The sequence below is a fragment of the Carettochelys insculpta genome, chromosome 5 (genome assembly GCF_033958435.1).
Source record: "Carettochelys insculpta isolate YL-2023 chromosome 5, ASM3395843v1, whole genome shotgun sequence".
NCBI lineage: Eukaryota > Metazoa > Chordata > Testudines > Carettochelyidae > Carettochelys > Carettochelys insculpta.
This window is the reverse complement of record NC_134141.1, coordinates 999,825-1,018,255: the sequence shown is the minus strand read 5'-3', so window position 1 is coordinate 1,018,255 and position 18,431 is coordinate 999,825. Positions and strand designations below refer to the sequence as shown.

The 18,431-nt window shown below is 49.4% G+C and overlaps 2 protein-coding genes across 6 annotated transcripts in view; both read left to right on the top strand.

Annotated features, from left to right (window-relative positions):
- The window catches only part of TDRD7 (tudor domain containing 7), a 109,098-nt gene extending 98,001 nt beyond the window's left edge, over positions 1-11,097 (top strand). The window contains exons 15-17 of one of the 2 annotated variants that reach the window (XM_074994496.1): positions 4,309-4,808; positions 7,370-7,530; positions 10,411-11,097. In XM_074994496.1, coding sequence (XP_074850597.1) covers positions 4,309-4,808; positions 7,370-7,530; positions 10,411-10,628 — 879 coding nt within the window. In that variant the 3' untranslated portion in view covers positions 10,629-11,097. The remainder of the gene's footprint in view (positions 1-4,308; positions 4,809-7,369; positions 7,531-10,410) is intronic. The other variant, XM_074994498.1, reaches the window with a different exon arrangement.
- A 3,002-nt stretch (positions 11,098-14,099) lies between these two features.
- TMOD1 (tropomodulin 1) overlaps positions 14,100-18,431 on the top strand; it is a 48,065-nt gene continuing 43,733 nt past the window's right edge. Inside the window, exon 1 of one of the 4 annotated variants that reach the window (XM_074994494.1) lies at positions 14,100-14,118. The gene's annotated coding sequence lies outside the window, so the exon portion shown is untranslated. Of the gene's footprint in view, positions 14,119-14,436; positions 14,622-15,585; positions 15,721-18,431 lie in introns of those variants that run through there. The other 3 variants (XM_074994495.1, XM_074994492.1, XM_074994493.1) reach the window with 3 other exon arrangements.

Below are 18,431 nucleotides of genomic sequence, written 5' to 3'. Positions count from 1 at the left end.
CTCCCCGCTTTGGATCTCTGTTTAGTATTTTTCAGGAGCATCCGAGGCGGTTGGTCAAGGAACTGGCAGGGACCGGATCGCACACGCGGCCGGGAGCGCGCAGGGGAGTGGCACACGCCGGCGCATGCGCAGTCCGGCAGAAACTGCTGAAAAGATCCAACCTGCGCCGCCGGGGCGAGCCCGACACCTATTGTGGAGCACCCACGGGGACACATCTCGAAGAACCATCGTTACTACGATGAGTAACTTCTCTTCCAGGCTTAAAAATGTTCACCTGATTGCTTGAAAAGCTATTATATGGGACAGTTTACAGCTTTGTAGCCTTCCCTAACATTAGTATTCTGTATAAAGTCGTCATTTTTGATGCTCTCGGTACAGAGTATATTCGCTTGCATTTCCCAGCAAATATTTTGTACGATACTTGGCTTTGTATTTAATGAAGAGAGAGAATTTTCCTTCCAAATTCTGCTGTGCCAGTCAAAACAAGTGACTATAATTCCTTCTTACCAGCAAATGTGGGCAAGAAAAAAAACAAAGCTTCTGTCGTTCCTCCCCAGGTAAAAGGCACTTGGTGGCTAGAGTCATAGAATTGAAGGGCTGGAGGGAATCAACCCCCTGCCTAAAGCAGGATTAGCTCCAACTAAATCATCCCAGCCATGACTATGTCAAGCTGGGACTTAAAAGCATCTAGGGATGGAGATTTCACCATCTCTCTCAGTAATGCATTCTAGTGATGATCCTGCTTGGTTTTCTTTTCTCCAGCATGTGGAGGTAACTCTTCTAGCTGGCTAGGATAGGAATTTTTTAGTTCTCTCGTTTTATTTCCTTTTCTTTCTCAAAGCTTGTCTACGTGGCAAGTCAGACTGAGTTTACTCTGCACCAGCTTGCTGCTCACTAAAGCCCGGTGTAACAGCTGCTACAGTGCAGTGAAAATTCCACAAAGCCCCATTCTGGGATTTTCACTCCTTTTATAGGAGTGTCCCCACTAGATGGTACTGCACAGCAAACTGGTGTGCTAGAGATTCATATTGTGGCTTGCCACGTAATAACTAACTGAATAAATAAGTCTTAACACAATGTGGCTTAATTTAGTACAGTACATTTGTAAACTCACCTCACGTTGTTATTGAATATGCTGACCAGAACTACACCATGTGTAGTGAGGCCTGCTTACTTAAGTGTCTGAGAGCACTCTTCAGAGGGAAGCAAGTCTTCAAACAGATTCTGGAAAATTAATACATGATGAGATCCTCTAAAAATCTGGCCCCTAATTTCATTAGAGCATGACCATGAATGCCCCTTTTGAGAAGCACATTTTATAGCTTTCCCTTTTGTCTGCTTTAGAGTTGGATGCTGCACATTTAAAATGGTCTAGTCTGGCGTATGTAGATATTGTAAAATGATTTGTTAGCTTTTCCAAACCTAGACCACCAATCAAAACATTGCCCACTTGCCCCCATACACATGGTATTATGTTTTTGAAGGGTTTCTTCGTATGTGTACTTCTGCTTGGAGAATCTGAGCAGGACCAGCTATCCTTTCTCATTCCCCACTTGCTGAGTGAGCCATAATATTTGTGTATTACTGCAGAGGGCCAAATTCTCATTTAAGGGCCCATGGCCAGGGTAAGACCACTACCCTCCCCTGCTTCCAGAACGGAGGACCCAGTGATGTCAAGAAGTTTGCAAAAGGACCAGGGGAGTGATGGCCTTCATGTAGTGACTAAGGTCAGAATTTCCAAAGGAGAGTAGATTCTTAACTCCTATAGACAGTCAATGGGATTTGTGCACGTAGTAGTAGGCATCCTTCAGTCTACGTAGACTGTGGATCATGCCCTTCATAGTTCCATTTGGGATCATCATTTGCACCATCGACTGTGACTCTGAAGGCCCACACGAGAGTGACAGTCCTTGCTGCATCTGTTGCATGTGTTGTGGGTGTCTGGCAGGTCCTTACTGTGCTTTCTGTGGGCTCGCTTCTCCTCTGCTAGCTGTCTGATCCTCATCTCACCCTTCTGAAGGCCCTTGTGTAGTTCCTGCCTCCATCTGCTGTGATCGTGTGCCAGCTCCTCCCAGCTGTCTGGCTCGATGTCTACCTTCCTGAGGTCCCTCTCGCAAACATCTTTGTAGCGCAACTAGGGGCGTCCGAGAGGTCTTTTGCCAGAGGCTAGCTCACCATACAGGATGTGCACATAACCCTCTTTAAAAATCTGTCTGAGCTTCAAGTATTTCATTGTTCTGAACAAATCTGAGCAAATTCTCATTTAGCATCACTCAGTGGCAAAATTATGCTCAACCTTAGTACAAGACATTTTCCTTCTTTTCTTTCTGTATATTTTTGTGTCATCCATTCATTATCTCCTTTCTTTCCACGGCATTTCCCTCCCTGCAGCTACTCTCAATTCCTGCTCCCTTATTCTTTTCATTTGCAGAGGTGATCTGACAATGAGATACTTAACATTAATGCACAAAGCATCAGTATTAATATCCCAACAAGATTGGGTCAGGGTCCTTCAACTTCTCAGTCCATGATGTGGTTCTCCACTGCTTTGTTTCCATTAAGTTTAATTACATCATTTGTGATTTACACCAGTGTATAACAGAGAAGAATCAAAATCCATTGCTTCATTGTGTACCAACTGAGCGAATGTTTTCCTGACTCTGCAGATAGACCCTTGAAATTGTTATTGAGAGGACTAGCTCTGGGGGAGGGCATTCAGTTACAGCCAGGGGGAGAGTTTGTTGGGTTTTGGGGGAGAGGGAGGGAATTTTATTTAGCTACCCATATTAGTAAAGTTTTGTATAATGTGGCAAATATGGAAAGACAAGTATGGTGAGCTTTCTAATTCCTATTAGACACTGGTGCTTTAAAAATTGGTACACTCATGTATTCTCCTAAGTTGGTGGGAGTTGCTGTGTTCTCAAGGCTTTAAAAAATTAAGCCCTTTACTTAGGGGCCTAAGTGTGAACTTGGAAGTCTAGCAGTATGCAGCCATTTTGGAAAATCTAGGGCTGTATTTACTAGGTGTCCACTGTCTTAACAGTGGGGGAAATCTCTCTGCTCTCCTGACTCTTCTTTTCCCTAAGACCTGCCTGTTGACCTCCTACGATGCTCAATTCTAATGGACCTTTAATTTTGAATCCCATTGATTTTAAAAAGTGGAAAACATGCATAGGTTCACAGTGGAATTGTGTTGACAACAGCTTGGGAGGAAGCAGCTTTTAATCAGTTTTGCAGCATTCTTGGGACTTCTAATGATCAGGGAAATTAGTACATTTTTATGAAGTTCTTGGTGTGAAGTTGCATCGTGTTGGTATGTCGTGCTAAGGTCAATAATACTTATATTAAGACACAAACATGCACTGTTTGTATATTAAGTTAGGCCTACATGAAATCCTAACATAAACCCTAAAAAGTAAGGAAATGAAAAGCTCTAACAGTGTGGATCTTCTACTGTGCTACACAGATGCACAAGCACCACACTTCAAGGAACATCATAACTTAATTCTGCCTTAAGATGGATGTCCACTTTCGAGCACTACCAAAAGCCACAGCCTTTCCTTTGTCAGATATCTCAACACAAATGCCTGAAGAGTAGCAGAAGTGGGTGCTTGTGTACTGGAAACCTCTCATTTGAATATAGGGAACATTATTGGAAATGGAGGTGGGGACAAATGACAAAATACAAAACCGTTCCTCGGCATACCGGTTCAGAAAGCCTTCCACGTACCTTATCAGAGAGTGATTGCAGCAACTCATATCATTATCGGTTTTGCATTGTCTCTGTTTAGCTTATAATTACACCCCTTTAAGCTATCACTAAATACAGACTTAAGACTTTCCACCATTTGGTTTTTAGGCAGGGAAATCTGAAACTGAGACTCAAAATGAGACCTTTAATTTTTTATTATTATTTAGAATTCTAATAGATTTACTTGGAAAATTCTAAATGGAAATTTTACTATATACTTGGGGATAGTGAGCATTTTCCATGCAAAGCTCAGGTTGAACTCTTCTAGTAAAGTACAAAATGGATTCCAACCTCCAAATGTGGCCTTGCAGTGACTCTTCTGTATTGAGCAGTTTGCTGTACTTCTTGTTTTCAGCCATTGTGAATACCTTTGTCCACTTAACTTTGTTAGCTTTACCATAGCAGTAAATTATTTGTGCCAGATCTTTGAAAACATTATTTCAAAATAGATGACTGTTAACCACTTGTGTTTCTCTTGTAAAAGGTTTTAATTTTGCTTTATTCAATATTAAAGATTCATATACATTTAATAGGTTTTTATTTCTTCCGTTTTACAGGTTGTTAAACTGGATGGCTCAAAGGGAATTGCATATATTTACTTGTTTACTCCCAAGAACTTTCCAGACCCTGATCGGAGCATCAACCGGCAGATCACAAATGCAGACTTGTGGAAGCATCAGAGAGATGTTTTTCTGAGCGTTTCTCCCAGTGGAGCTAATCCTGTAAAAGAGAAAAGAAATACTACCCCTGCTCCAGAATTAATTGGCCCAGGCCACAAGAAAAGCCTCCAGGGATCAGTCAATCCTATTCCAGAACTCAGTAGCATAGAGCCTGCTGTTGAGATGCCACCCCTTCTGCCCTTGCCAAAACCTGGTGAGCACATGGATATCTACGTTTCAGTGGCCTGCCACCCTGGACACTTTGTCGTCCAGCCTTGGCAAGAGATACACAACCTAGAAGTTCTTATGGAAGAAATGATTCTGTACTACAGTATGGCAGAGGAGAGACCCATTGCTGTTAAGAAGAACAACCTGTATGCTGCTAAAGTGGAAAATAAGTAAGTGGTGCTTTCTTAAAAGCTCTGTGACATTGAGGCAGGCTGCTGTTGTCTACAGCGAGGTCTATAGGATCCAAATGCCTTGGCACTAGCACTAGATATGCATTAGAAATCTGAATCGATGCTCAGACTTCTCAGAATTATTACCAAAAATGCATAATTCATGCTAGTATATGGCCTCACTTCAGTTCACAAGGAAAAATGTTCACTTTTGAGATTGTCAGTGATATGAGACTGAGAGGTGAAAGGGGCTGTAGATTCCACTGTCCCCCACCTCAGAGTTGGAGGACAGTGATTGAAACACTGTGCCTCTATTCCTGCTGTGCCTGATTTTGAAGCTCTCAGCTTGGCCACCAGCTTCTCAATCAGGCACTTTTTTTGCCCCTAGTAAATCCACACAAACTATTTTGCCCATGATTGCTAATTATGTATCACTAAGGATAAGATTTTATCACAGCTGTTTCCTTCAAATGGCTATTTTAACTTAGTTATATCATGCAAAAATCTCTGCTTAGTAGTGTTGCACCCAATTATAATCTAAGCATTTAAGTCAGGCAAGATTTGGAGGAAGAACACTTATACATATTCTTCTACTGTTCCAAAACACACAATGGGGAGTCTTCAAAAGTCAGCTCGTACCTAGAGCTCTCATGATGGGCACGCTTTTATTCATCTAAATCATCAGTCACAAATCTTCCTGCCTTGTTGCTGCTTCCATGTTCCTTCGCCTTCAACTGGTGCTCCCCTTTTTGGCCTCATCAAACAGTCTACTTATTTTTCCATTTTAAAGCCTTTCATGACTTACATATATCTTAGCTTTTAGGCACTTTAAAACTTTTTGCTTCAGTCTCACTGACTTTGATTGAGGTTTAGCCAGTCACTTTTTGAACAAAATGTGACTTAAATACTTCAGTGTTTCCAGGGCACTTTTTCCTGGTAGACTGTACCAGAACAGAGTTCTGGCACCACCATTTTGGAAGCCAGCTGGGTGGCTCCAAGCCACATGTGGCTCTTTAAGGAGCCATTTATGGTACCCACTGCTGCTGCTGCCACTTACTCCTCTGGCTCCCTGCCTGCCACGCTGAAAGAGTAGGACTTGATTTAATTGGCTTAATGGCCAGATGGGGGGGATCTGGCCATTAAACCAATGAAATAGTCCTGCTCTTTCAACAAGGCAGGGTTCTTGGAGCTGCCCCTGCCACACTGTATGTGGGAGGGAGTTGGAGGGCTGGAGGGAGCCACACAGCTGTGATGAAGAGGAGATCGCAGCTAGCAGTACGCGCGGAGCTCCTGGGTAAGTAAGTGAATCCTGAGGTGGTTTGGGAATATGGGAGGTGAAGCTTGGGGGTGAGGAGTGGTTTGGGACTGCAGGGGTTTAAGCCTGCAGGTGGTTTGGGGCTGCAGAGTTCCAGCACCTTTTTTCCTAGGAGAAAAGCATTGTGTGTTTGTAAAAATTTTATATTTTTGTATGACATAAAGCAGTCAGTGACCAGTATAACTGTTGTACATATGATTGCTTCCATGCTTTCGTCTTTGTGTTCTTGTGTTGCGCCATGGACAGGGCAGGTCCTAGGTGCAAGTTGGTTGTCCTGGGTGTCGATGTCAGATGGAGTACTGATTGGCCAGCTGTGGGGATCATCAGAAATATTGTCCACCCTGGCCAGCAAAACACTTTGAAACTCCTGCCCATGGAGCATCTTGTAAATATGTGCAAAGCCTTTATTTCCTCCTTCAAACTCCTTAAAATTGACTTCTGCCGTGGTACCACTATAACATTTTGATACGGACCACATTTGTATACTTGTTTCCTAGAACTGATCAAAACTTTTCACTGCAATTTCTGTGGTTGAAAAATGGGGTTTTCGGCTGCATTTTTCAATGGAAAATTGTAAAACAAATTATTCTTCAGATTTATTTTCACGTTTTAGATTTGGGTACTTTACCCTTTTCTATTCCTCTTCCTTAATTTAAAATCTTTTCCAAACCAAAAAGAAAAGAGGGGGAAAACTGTTAATTTATTCACTCACTCACCCCCAACACTCACTTTATCACACTTGTCCTCTCTCTCTCTCCCCTTTCTTCCAGGGAGAGAGTAAAGGGAGGAGGCAGATGCCAGGAATTGGAAAATTCTTGTTTCATGTTTGCAGTTTTCTATGTAGGGCTTAGTCACATCATGTTAGAGGCAAGGTGGGTGAGGTAATATCTTTTACTGGGCAAATTGCTTTTGACAAAAGACAAGACTTCAGACCGCATAACTCAGACGTGAAGAAATGCACCAATACCTTCAAAAACAACAGAAGTCCTGTGGCACCTTCCTGTTTTTTCTGAAGATACAGACTAACTCGGCTACCTCTCTGATACTTGGCACCAATACCTTGTCTCATCTTTTTATTTTCAATTTTTTGTCAGTGTCTCAGAAGTGTTCAGGATTTTTTATTCAGTTGTCCATTCTTCTAGGTAAAGTATTTTCTGATGGCATTCAGTTTGTGAGAATCATACTGTAAATCTACCCATTTGTTGTTTTTTTTTCTTTTTTCTCCCCTTTTAAAAATACCATTTAGGTGGCACAGGGTATTAATAAAAGGAATTCTGACAAATGGGCTTGTTTCAGTATATGAGTTGGACTATGGTAAACATGAACTTGTCAGCATCAGAAAAGTACAGCCTCTAATGGACATGTTCAGAAAACTACCATTTCAAGCGATAACAGCTCAGCTTGCAGGTAGGTCACGAGTATTTAAGTTTGTTGGATTAAAAACTTCTAAACAGTAGAAGGCATCAAGTGGATGAGAATATTGGCATAACAGAATAAAGTTCTCAGGATAGTGGTGTGGCATCTAATACCCCTTTCATCTAGTTGACCTTCTAGGCATTGAGCCCCTTAATAAAGGACCAGAAATCCACCCTTACCCCCTGTAGAAAGGATAGAGTTCATTGGAGGGATTCTCAGCTCTGTACAGGCAGAATCTGTGCTTCCTCTGGATAGTTTGTGCTCAATATCGAGCCAAAGAAGCTCCCTTTGGGTACTTCCAATCACCACAGTCTACATATTTTCAAGCCTTCTGGGCCACATGGCATATGCACATATGTAGTACAACACAAGTCTATATCTCAGATCTCTCCAGGCCGGGTTGGCCATGGTGTGCTCATCCTCACATCATCTGGACATGGCACTTGCCATAGCACATCAAGTCCTCGACTCGCTGACTTGATTGAATCTATGTGGGAGGACATTTTTTAGGCCCCAACCATCTGTAGATCTGGTCTGTGACACCTCAGGAGTGGGTTGGGGGACCCTACCTACGGCATCTCCAGGCTCAAGGCCTGAGGCCTCAAGAAGCACACTCATTCCATATCAATAGCAGAACTCAGGGCAGCCCCACTGGCCTGCTATGCATTCTGAACCCATGTTACAGACAAGGCAATTTAAGTTCACTGCTAATACAACTGCTATGTTCAGGCAGGACAAAGTATGTTCTTCCATTATTGGAATGCCTCTTAGTGTGGGAGGGGAGTTCTGTATTACTAGCACCATCTTACCTGCCAGTTTCACAGAATCGATTCATGCATTACCTCAGTGGGTCGGTCTCCACTCACCATAAGTGGTCCCTTCAAATGTCTTTTAGCATTACAGGACTCTCCTTTATAGATCTAGTATCTGCCCATAACTACAGGACCAGCCTGCAGTTTTGCTCCTTGCGTGGCCACAGCCCAGAGTCCCTTCTGGATGCCTCCTTTTTGGCACAGGTTACTCGCCTGTATTTACTCCTTCCTCCACTACACTAATTCACAAGGTTCTGTTAAAGATCTAGCAGGACTGAGCACACATCATCCTTGTAGCCCAGTGTGACCCAGACGGGAGAGGTTCACCACCTCCCAATCCAGTTCCCACTCTGTCATGCAGGATCCCAGGGTCATCTGCTCCACCCAAAATTCATCTCTTCACCTGAGGGCCTGTATCCTTCATGTCTGAATTCTGAAAAGCAAGATTGTTTGGTGCAGGCTCATAGAATCCTACGAGGCACTAGAAAGCACTCCATGAAAGCAGCTTATCTGGGAAAGTGGAAATGATTATCCACCTAATTTTCCCAACATGGAGTTTCATCTACACAGCCCTTACTGCAACTCGTTTGTGAGTACCTTCTGCTTTTGAAACAAGGCATTGTCCTTTCTTCAGTTAAGGGTCACCTGGTAGGCATTTCAGCCTTCCATCATAAGGTTAACAACCCTCCCTACCCCCCACAAAATGGAAGTCTGTTTTCTCCAAAGGCATGGGGAGGATATTCCCTCAGGTGGAGGACCTAATCCCTCCCTGAGATTTAAACCTTGCCTTGTCAAAACTGATAGGCCTGCCCACTGAACTGTTAGCAATGTGCTCACTGATGCATCTCTCCTGGAAAGTCGCCTCTTGTGCTCATTGCCTTGTCCAGGATGGTTTGAGATTCAAGCCATTACATCAGAACCCCATACACAATCTTCAAAGATAAGGTACAGCTGCCCCCACATCCAAAGTTCCACCTGAAAGTGGTCTCTCAATTCCAGTGCAGCTAAATGATTTTTATGCCACTAATGTAACCTAAGCCACATGCATAGAGAGAACATCACCTACGATCTGTGGATGTCAGGTGGGCTGGGGCATTTTATATTCAAAGGACCAAACTGTTCTGCAGATCAACTCAGCTGTTCATAGTGACAGCTGAGAGAATAAAGGGTCATCTCCTCTCCACCCAGCATGCTCTCCCTCGGATTGCCTCACGTATCCGGGTAGGTTATGAATTCACAGGAGTCCCTCCTGTGCCTAACCCGAGTGCTCACTCCATGCATTCTTAGGCCTCTTCCTCTGCTTTCTTAGCTTAAGCCCTGTTCAAGATATTTGCAGGGCAGTAACTTGGTCCTCTCTGCCCTCCTCAGTGAATTCTGCCGTTACCCAGCAAGCCAGAGGTGATGCCAACTTTGATCATGCAGTGTTGCAGTCAGCTTGTTCCTGAGCTGCGCCCCCTTTCCTGCACAGTGCTTGAGTCACCTACATTAGAATGAACATGTGCAACCACTCAAAGAAAAAAGTTAACCTTTTTGTAACTGTTCTTTAAGATGTTTTGCATGTCCCTTCCACTATTATCTGCTGTCCCCTCTGTAGTTGTCAGTAGGAAAACGCTGAAGGGCTCTGAGTTTGGTGGGGCTCCTTGTACCAGCCCTAGAAGCGTCCGGCACCAAGGTCACAGGAGCTAAATTGACAGAGTTCACTAAGGTGTGTGGTGGGGCTGGAATCCAGCCACTGTGCTTGGGGGGTGCACATGCACACTCCGATGTGTGAATGGACACATGCAAGGATATCTCAGAGAGCAACAGTCACAGTAAGATGGGTAACCATTTTTTCACAGTGCAGCACAATTGACAACCCTTAAATGGAAGGCTAGAGCAGCAACTGAAATGAGTGAGGATTTTAAATGCTTTTGACAGTAGCATTCACGTCAGTGTCTTTAATAGCTTTACCTTTAATGTGTTGCCCTTTCTCAAGGACTAGAATTACTAAGAACCTTGCGGTTGTCACTTATATCAGTCTTTTCTTCGAACAAGCTAACTTGCTTTATATTTTCCCTAGGTGTGAAATGTGAACAGTGGTCAGAAGAGGCATCAATAGTGTTTCGAAATCACGTAGAGAAGAAACCCCTGGTGGCACTGATACAAGCAGTTAATGAAAGCACAAACTCTTGGGACCGAAAAATAGTGACCTACTTAGTGGACACCTCACTACCAGATTCTGATATATGGATTCATGACTTTATGTCTCAATATTTTTGTGGAGCTTTCAAAGGTTAATTAATCACTACTTCTGACACTGTTGCAACTAATTCAGGTTCTTGAGCAATAAAAGAAAATGTAGCAGGCTTTTAAAGAGAAATGTAACTTTTCTCACATTGCCTTGAATATATGAATGTGATAGGTTTGAAAAATCTGAGGCTAGTATTCTGTGAAAAGACATTTAACAAGTTTTTGTTTTCTTTGAATTGGCTTTCAGAGAATTTGCACTTTGTTTACTAGGGAAATGTTAGATTGTTGGAGTGAAAATACAGATTAAGTAAAATATTATTTATCAATAAAATTATTGGAGACTTTTGTCTTATTGCTGGACTTTTTCATTCTCAATCTGGAGTTTGACGCAAGTCAAAACCTAGTTTATTGATAAGCTATTTCCCTACTATATGAAAACAAACATCATGTCTGAAATGATTCCTCATTTGTTGACTGACTGTTTCAGAAATAACATACTCCTGAATAAAGAATGTAAGAATTGTGCTTGTTTTTGCATAGAGGTGGCAAAGCATAACAACCTGTATGTCTTAATACCCAGCTTTTTGGCTATTTTGAATTCCGGTGTTGAATATGCATCCTACAACAGAGACTTTAAAAGCAGATTTACAAAGGGAGATTTCTAAACTGAAGTTCAGACTCAAATTTGACACATTAAAACTCGGTATGAACAGAGACCATAATTTATTGCATGCATTATAAGGACTACTTCCCTTCCTCTTGATGTTTGTAATGATCTCAGCCAAAACACTTATGTCCCTCACCCTCCTCCTTCAGTACCATGTATTTGTCAGCTTGTATTGCAATTTTTTTGACCTCTGTACTACATAATTGAGTCTGGACTGGACATGTTGTAGATATGAACAAGTGGATCTGTCCCATGAAAGCTCATCACCTAAAGACAGACAAAATGAGTTATTAAAGTGCTACATGACTGCTGTTTTGTCAGTTTAATGATGTGAGTGAAAGACTGTACACTACTTTTGGCCACTGTGCCTTTAAAAAAAAGAAACCAAAACCCTGGGCCACTTGTCTCCTCCACTTACTGCCACATCACAACTTTCCAACAAGCTTACTTTGAAAAATCTGATATGTACACTGGGTCTCAGAGGGGTAGCTGGGTTAGGCTGTAGCTTCAGAAAACAAAGTAAGCAGTCATCTAGCGCCTTAAAAACTAATACTTATAGCTCAGCTCTCATCCTACTGAGAATTCATATTGTCACCTGTGCCATTTACACATGAATTTTTCAATGTCATTTAACAACCAGTATGTTAGCTTCCCCATCATACCTCACCAGTCCTACTTGGTGCACACAGGAGTGCAATAGTGGGTGGAGTGAATACAAGGTTTTTAGAGTCACAAATGGTAAATATCTCAACACTGCTGCACTCTAAACTGTATTTTGAAATGAGCTCCAAGAAGCCAAAAACTCAGGGGCTGGGCAACTCCCAAGGAAGATGAAATGTCCTTTTGGCAAGCTAGGAAGAGATCAGTGTTGCCAACTCATATTTTCAGAGTGAACTTGTTTTATAAATGATGAGCTTTACAATCACACTGGAGATTACAGGCAGTTCCTGATAAAGCCAGGCATATTCAAGCAAATACACTTATTTCTGCAAGTGATGGAGGTCTATATGAAGGAACTGAAAAACTGACCATTTCTACAAAAACACATCTGTTGCTTGCCCTGGCCAGTCATGTTCATTCAGGTCTCATCTGAGGTCTAAACAATTGCCAGTGAAAGATTTAGTAAATACGGCGCATAAGCTTTCATGCGCAAAGACCCACTTCATCAGAAAGCTTATGCTCCAGAATGTTATTTTATATGATGCCACAGGACTTCTTGCTGCTCCGAAGATGCAGGTTGACAGGGCTGCCTCTCTCATACATAGTAAATAGTTAACTTTTGCCAATAGACTATTAGCATCCATGGTTTCTGATGCTGCTACTGTATGTCTGCTCTTTATTCCCCATCCCAGTGACAAAAGCACCTAAAATTCCCAAAGGAGTCCTGTGGGACAAGACAGGTTCCAGAGATTGAGAATATTATCTACTGAAACAGTTGCTCAGAAAAATGACTCTACACCCCAGAATGGTAAGTTTGCACAATGAGAAGCATACGAAAGGAGGGGGGTGAGTAGCAATCTCTAGTATTCTATTGGCATAAAGACATCTGGAAAGCCTCCCAGTTGTGAGTACCAACCTCAGCACAGACTGTCAAGACAGGATACAGCCCCCAAACTGGTTGTGTGTTTGATACCTAAATTTTGCCAACCAAGTAACAAGTGTGAACTCAGGTCATCTACCATGCTTAACAGGCACCAGACAGTCCCCTGGGGAACCCAACCTCTCTCACCACCCAGATAAGCCTGTTTGTGAGAGATGGTCTCTTGCTACAAAGATCACAATCTTTAAGGTTGCTTCCAGTCCTAAAGGAGCAGTTGTACTGAGACCTCAGACCAAGGGTGTTTGTAGCCAATCCTGTAACAAACTACCTCAAGGTTTATTAACTAGGGAAAAGAAATGAGTTATTTACTAGGTTAAAGTGGGTAACGTCCATAGGGTACAATCTGTAGTTTAAAAGGTAATAGACTCTTCCTTAATACGCAAGCTTTCAGGGCTGGAGCTAACACATTCCAAGCAGCTGGGGGAGATCTTGCTTATGTTTAGCAATCTCCGGCTCCCTGTGTCCAGCCGGCAGAAGGGTCCTCATTTCTCCTTAATGGGTATTGTATTCCCTTCCCAAGTATTTGAGCTGCAATAGGATGAGGATTTGGGGATATTCCCACCCCCCCATGCCTGCTTGTGTGGTAGCATTAATAGCTGCCTCTGGCTCCGGCTGGCCTGGCAGAAGCCGGCAGGATGGGGTGACAGGTTAGCTAGAAGGGACAGTGTGCTTCACCATGCATAGGAGGTCATCTTTTTAGTCAGCTTGTTTAAATAGGGGACCAGTGTTTATAAGGGCTTTGGCTCAGGTTAGTCCTGGCTGAAATCACCTGGCCTGTTGCACCCCAGCACTGCCCCACTCCTGCCATGAGGTTCTAGCGCAGCAAGAAGCTGTACTAAGGCAGGCTCCTGCAGACACCCCATTTAATGCTCCTGTGACATCTGAGGCTCTGGCCTCACTGCCTGGAGAGGTGGGCTTGTGTGCCATTACTGCTTCCACGCAGGGCAGGAGCCTTGTCCTGGGGTCTCACTGCTCCAGTTACCCACCACTGCCTGTAAACACCACCCTGGTACTGCCCCCAGGTGTTCCAGCCTGGCACTGCCTGCTGGTGGCAGCACCTGCACTCCCCGGTGCCTCGGACCTGCCCCCCTGCTGCTGCCCACTGGGGCCAAAACCAAGAGACCATGGGGGGGGTCCTTATTACCAGGGAAAAATCTGCAGAGAGACACTGCGCAAAGGCCGTTTCCTTGTCCGCGGGGCAATGCTGCAAGCGAGCGGCGGTGGCGAGAGCGGAGGGGACGTTGGAAGGGGCTGGAGTGAGAGGCTGCAGGGTGAGATTAAAAGCTCTGGGAGGGCGAGGGAGGGGGGATTAGCGGCGGGGGTGAGGAGGGGAAGGCGATGGGACGGCGGGTGACGGGGAGGGCGGCTGGCGGTGGGAGTTGGGGACTGCGGGGTGGAGGCGAATGGGGTCTCTGGAAGAGGGCACTAGGCGGCGGCTGGGGGAACAGCAGTGAGGTTAGGTGGGGGAAGGCGGTGGTAGGAGGGGCTGGGGGGTGGGAGGCGGAATTTGGGGTCGGCAAGCGGTACGGGGGGCCGAGGGGAGTGGTGGGATCGGGGCGGGGCGGGGGTGTTGGGCCGGGCCAGGCCGGTTTGCGGAACGCCCCCTGGGGTCCCTGTGACCCGCCCGGGCAGCGCCCCGGAGCCCGGCCCCCCGCTTGAGTGGCAGCCGCGGGCGTCGGAGCCGCCTCCCCGCAGGACGCGGCGCAGGGCAGCGCATCTCGCAGGCTCCGGCAGGACGCGGCCGTGCGTCCCCGGCCGTGCGCCCCGCGCCCCGGTAAGCGCCGCGCCCCGGCCCCGGTTCCCCCGCGCCCCGGCCCCGGCCGCGGCCCATATCTGGGCAAAATATTCGGCTGTCCCCGCGCGGGAGGGGGGAGGGAGCGCGGCGCCGGGCTCTATAAATAGCCCCGGCTGGTGCTGCGAGCGAGGCGCCGGCCAGGGCCGCTGGGGACCCGGCAGCGGGCCCGGCCCGGCCCCACACCACCTGTCTGGGCTGCTGAGGCTTGGGGGCGAGAGGGGCAGCCCTGCTCTCCCGGGGGCTGGGGCAGGTGCATGGACAGGCTCCCCGGGACTCCAGTGTTGGGTCCCGGTGCCGGGCCGGTCCCCGGCCCACGCCCACGCCCACGCCCAGCAGCTCTGGCCCGGCCCGGCCCGGCCCGGGGAGAAGCTGCTCTGAGCCCTCGGAGCCTTTGGCAAGTGCCAGCTGTTGGCTCCAGCTTTGCCAGCCGGTGCCCAGTGGAAGCTGCTGAGCTGGTGCCCGGCCCGGCGGCCAACCGACTTGTGGCTTCGCTTCCCGTAACACAGCGGGGCCTCAGCGCCGGCAGCTCCCTAGGGAAGGAGCCAGACCCCCCGGAGCGGGGCCTCGTCTGCTCGCCCTTCGCCGCAGCCGCAGCCGCGTCTCGCCGCCTGGCGAGCGGGCTGGAGAGTCCCGGGGAGCTCCCCAGGGGAGCGCGGCCTGGGGCGCGTTGGCCGCACCGCGGGGCTGCGGGATCCGGTCGCGGCCGGCGGAGAACGAGCTCCCCGCTGTGGAACCGCGCGCCCCGTCCCGCAGCCGCCCTGTGCTCGGCGGAGCCGGCCCCGCTGCGGGGGGCTCGCGGGCAGCGCTCAGGCGCGGCCCCTCCTTGGTGCGGGGAACCAGCACCGGAGCAGCGACGGCGGGAGAGGCAGAGGGCGCGGGCCCGTTGTGCGCGGGGGCTCCCGGGGGCCGCGCTGCCCAACGCGTCCGCCGCGGGGCGGCAGGTCCCGCTCTTGGCCCCTTGGAAAGTGGCTCCCCAGGGAGCTGCCACCTGCCCGCCCCGCGCAGCGCCGCCCCGTTTGGTGGGAGAAGCACGTGGCGGCGGCGGCGGCGGCTTTGCTGTGGCCCAGCAGCGGCTCCGGTGAGTCGCAAACATTCAATTGAACTGGGGAGGGGCTGGGGGAGCCTGGCTCTGGTGTGGGGGAGGGCATTGGTTTAGGGCAGGGAGGGGCTGGGGGAGCCTGGCCCTGGTGTGGGGGAGGGCATTGGTTTAGGACAGGGAGGGGCTGGGGGAGCCTGGCTCTGGTGTGGGGGAGGGCATTGGTTTAGGACAGGGAGGGGCTGGGGGAGCCTGGCTCTGGTGTGGGGGAGGGCATTGGTTTAGAGCGGGGAGGGGCTGGGGGAGCCTGGCTCTGGTGTGGGGGAGGGACTGGGAGAGTCTGGCTCTGGTGTGGGGGAGGGCATTGGTTTGGAGCAGGGAGGGGCTGGGGGAGCCTGGCTCTGGTGTGGGGGAGGGCATTGGTTTAGAGCGGGGAGGGGCTGGGGGAGCCTGGCTCTGGTGTGGGGGAGGGCATTGGTTTGGAGCAGGGAGGGGCTGGGGGAGCCTGGCTCTGGTGTGGGGGAGGGCATTGGTTTAGGGCAGGGAGGGGCTGGGGGAGCCTGGCTCTGGTGTGGGGGAGGGCATTGGTTTAGGGCAGGGAGGGGCTGGGGGAGCCTGGCTCTGGTGTGGGGGAGGGCATTGGTTTGGAGCGGGGAGGGGCTGGGGGAGCCTGGCTCTGGTGTGGGGGAGGGACTGGGAGAGTCTGGCTCTGGTGTGGGGGAGGGCATTGGTTTAGAGCGGGGAGGGACTGGGGGAGCCTGGCTCTGGTGTGGGGGAGGGCATTGGTTTAGTACAGGGAGGGGCTGCGGGAGCCTGGCCCTGGTGTGGGGGAGGGCATTGGTTTGGAGCGGGGAGGGGCTGGGGGAGCGTCTCCCTGGTGTGGGGGAGGGCATTGGTTTGGAGCGGGGAGGGGCTGGGGGAGCGTCTCCCTGGTGTGGGGGAGGGCATTGGTTTAGGGCAGGGAGGGGCTGGGGGAGCGTCTCCCTGGTGTGGGGGAGGGCATTGGTTTAGGGCAGGGAGGGGCTGGGGGAGCGTCTCCCTGGTGTGGGGGAGGGCATTGGTTTAGGGCAGGGAGGGGCTGGAAGCGTCTGGCTGTGATGTGGGGGAGGGCATTGGTTTAGAGCAGGGAAGGGCTGGGGGAGCCTGGCCCTGGTGTGGGGAAGGGCATTGGTTTGGAGTGGGGAGGGGCTGAGGGAGCCTGGCTCTGCGGTGGGGGAGGGCATTGGTTTAGGGCGGGGAAGGGCTGGGGGAGCCTGGCTCTGGTGTGGGGGAGGGCATTGGTTTGGAGTGGGGAGGGGCTGAGGGAGCCTGGCTCTGCGGTGGGGGAGGGCATTGGTTTAGGGCAGGGAGGGGCTGGGGGAGCCTGGCTCTGGTGTGGCGGGGGGCATTGGTTTGGAGTGGGGAGGGGCTGGGAGAGCCTGGCCCTGGTGTGGGGGAGGGCATTGGTTTAGGGCAGGGAGGGGCTGGGGGAGCCTGGCTCTGGTGTGGGGGAGGGCATAGGTTTAGGACAGGGAAGGGCTGGGGGAGCCTGGCCCTGGTGTGGGGGAGGGCATTGGTTTAGGACAGGGAGGGGCTGGGAGAGCCTGGCCCTGGTGTGGGGGAGGGCATTGGTTTGGAGTGGGGAGGGGCTGAGGGAGCCTGGCTCTGCGGTGGGGGAGGGCATTGGTTTAGGGCAGGGAGGGGCTGGGGGAGCCTGGCTCTGGTGTGGCGGGGGGCATTGGTTTGGAGTGGGGAGGGGCTGGGAGAGCCTGGCCCCGGTGTGGGGGAGGGCATTGGTTTAGGGCAGGGAGGGGCTGGGGGAGCCTGGCTCTGGTGTGGGGGAGGGCATAGGTTTAGGACAGGGAAGGGCTGGGGGAGCCTGGCCCTGGTGTGGGGGAGGGCATTGGTTTAGGACAGGGAGGGGCTGGGAGAGCCTGGCCCTGGTGTGGGGGAGGGCATTGGTTTGGAGCAGGGAGGGGCTGGGAGAGCCTGGCTCTGCGGTGGGGGAGGGCATTGGTTTAGGGCAGGGAGGGGCTGGGGGAGCCTGGCTCTGGTGTGGGGGAGGGCGTTGGTTTAGAGCGGGGAGGGGAGGGGAAGGGCTGTGGCGAATATGGAAGGATGACAGACAAGTGTGACGATCTTTCAGTTCCTGTTGGACACTGTTGCCCTCGGTATAGTCTTCAAGGGCTTTGTCTAGTCTGATGTGCAGTGATTGGCATGTGAGGCTGTCCCCCAGCCCTGGCAAGGCACTGGCAGTGTCACAGCAGATCTTCTTCATCCATCTCCACTTTTTTCTTGGTGCAGCCCAAACTATTCATCAACCCAACACCCACCCCTCCTGCCCCCCCGCCTCAGCCTTTCCCATGGCCAGCCCTGAGGGGGCAGAAGGTCCGTATTGTGATGCACCATTCCCTGCTGCTGGGTGGCTGTGGCATTTCCCCCTCAATGATTAGTCTCTGAGCCAGCAAAGCACCAAACTTTAACCTTCAGGATTTTATTAGTACCTTTGAAATGCTCTTGCTGTACCCAGGCCTGCTCCTGCTTGCTTTGAAGTCAGTGGTGAAGTGCCTGGGGATCTGAATAGCCCTAGAGTCTCTGATTTACTGATGTTTTCCCACTACTGAGCAGATGAGATCTGAACTCCTCCAGTGGCATGTTCCAGTGTCACAAACAGGCGGTCTTTTCCACACCTGTGATGCTGAGCCTCCAGCTGTGCTATCCAAAATTGCCTCTCTTTATTTGGTTGCTTTGGTGGCTGGGTTCCATTGTAAAGC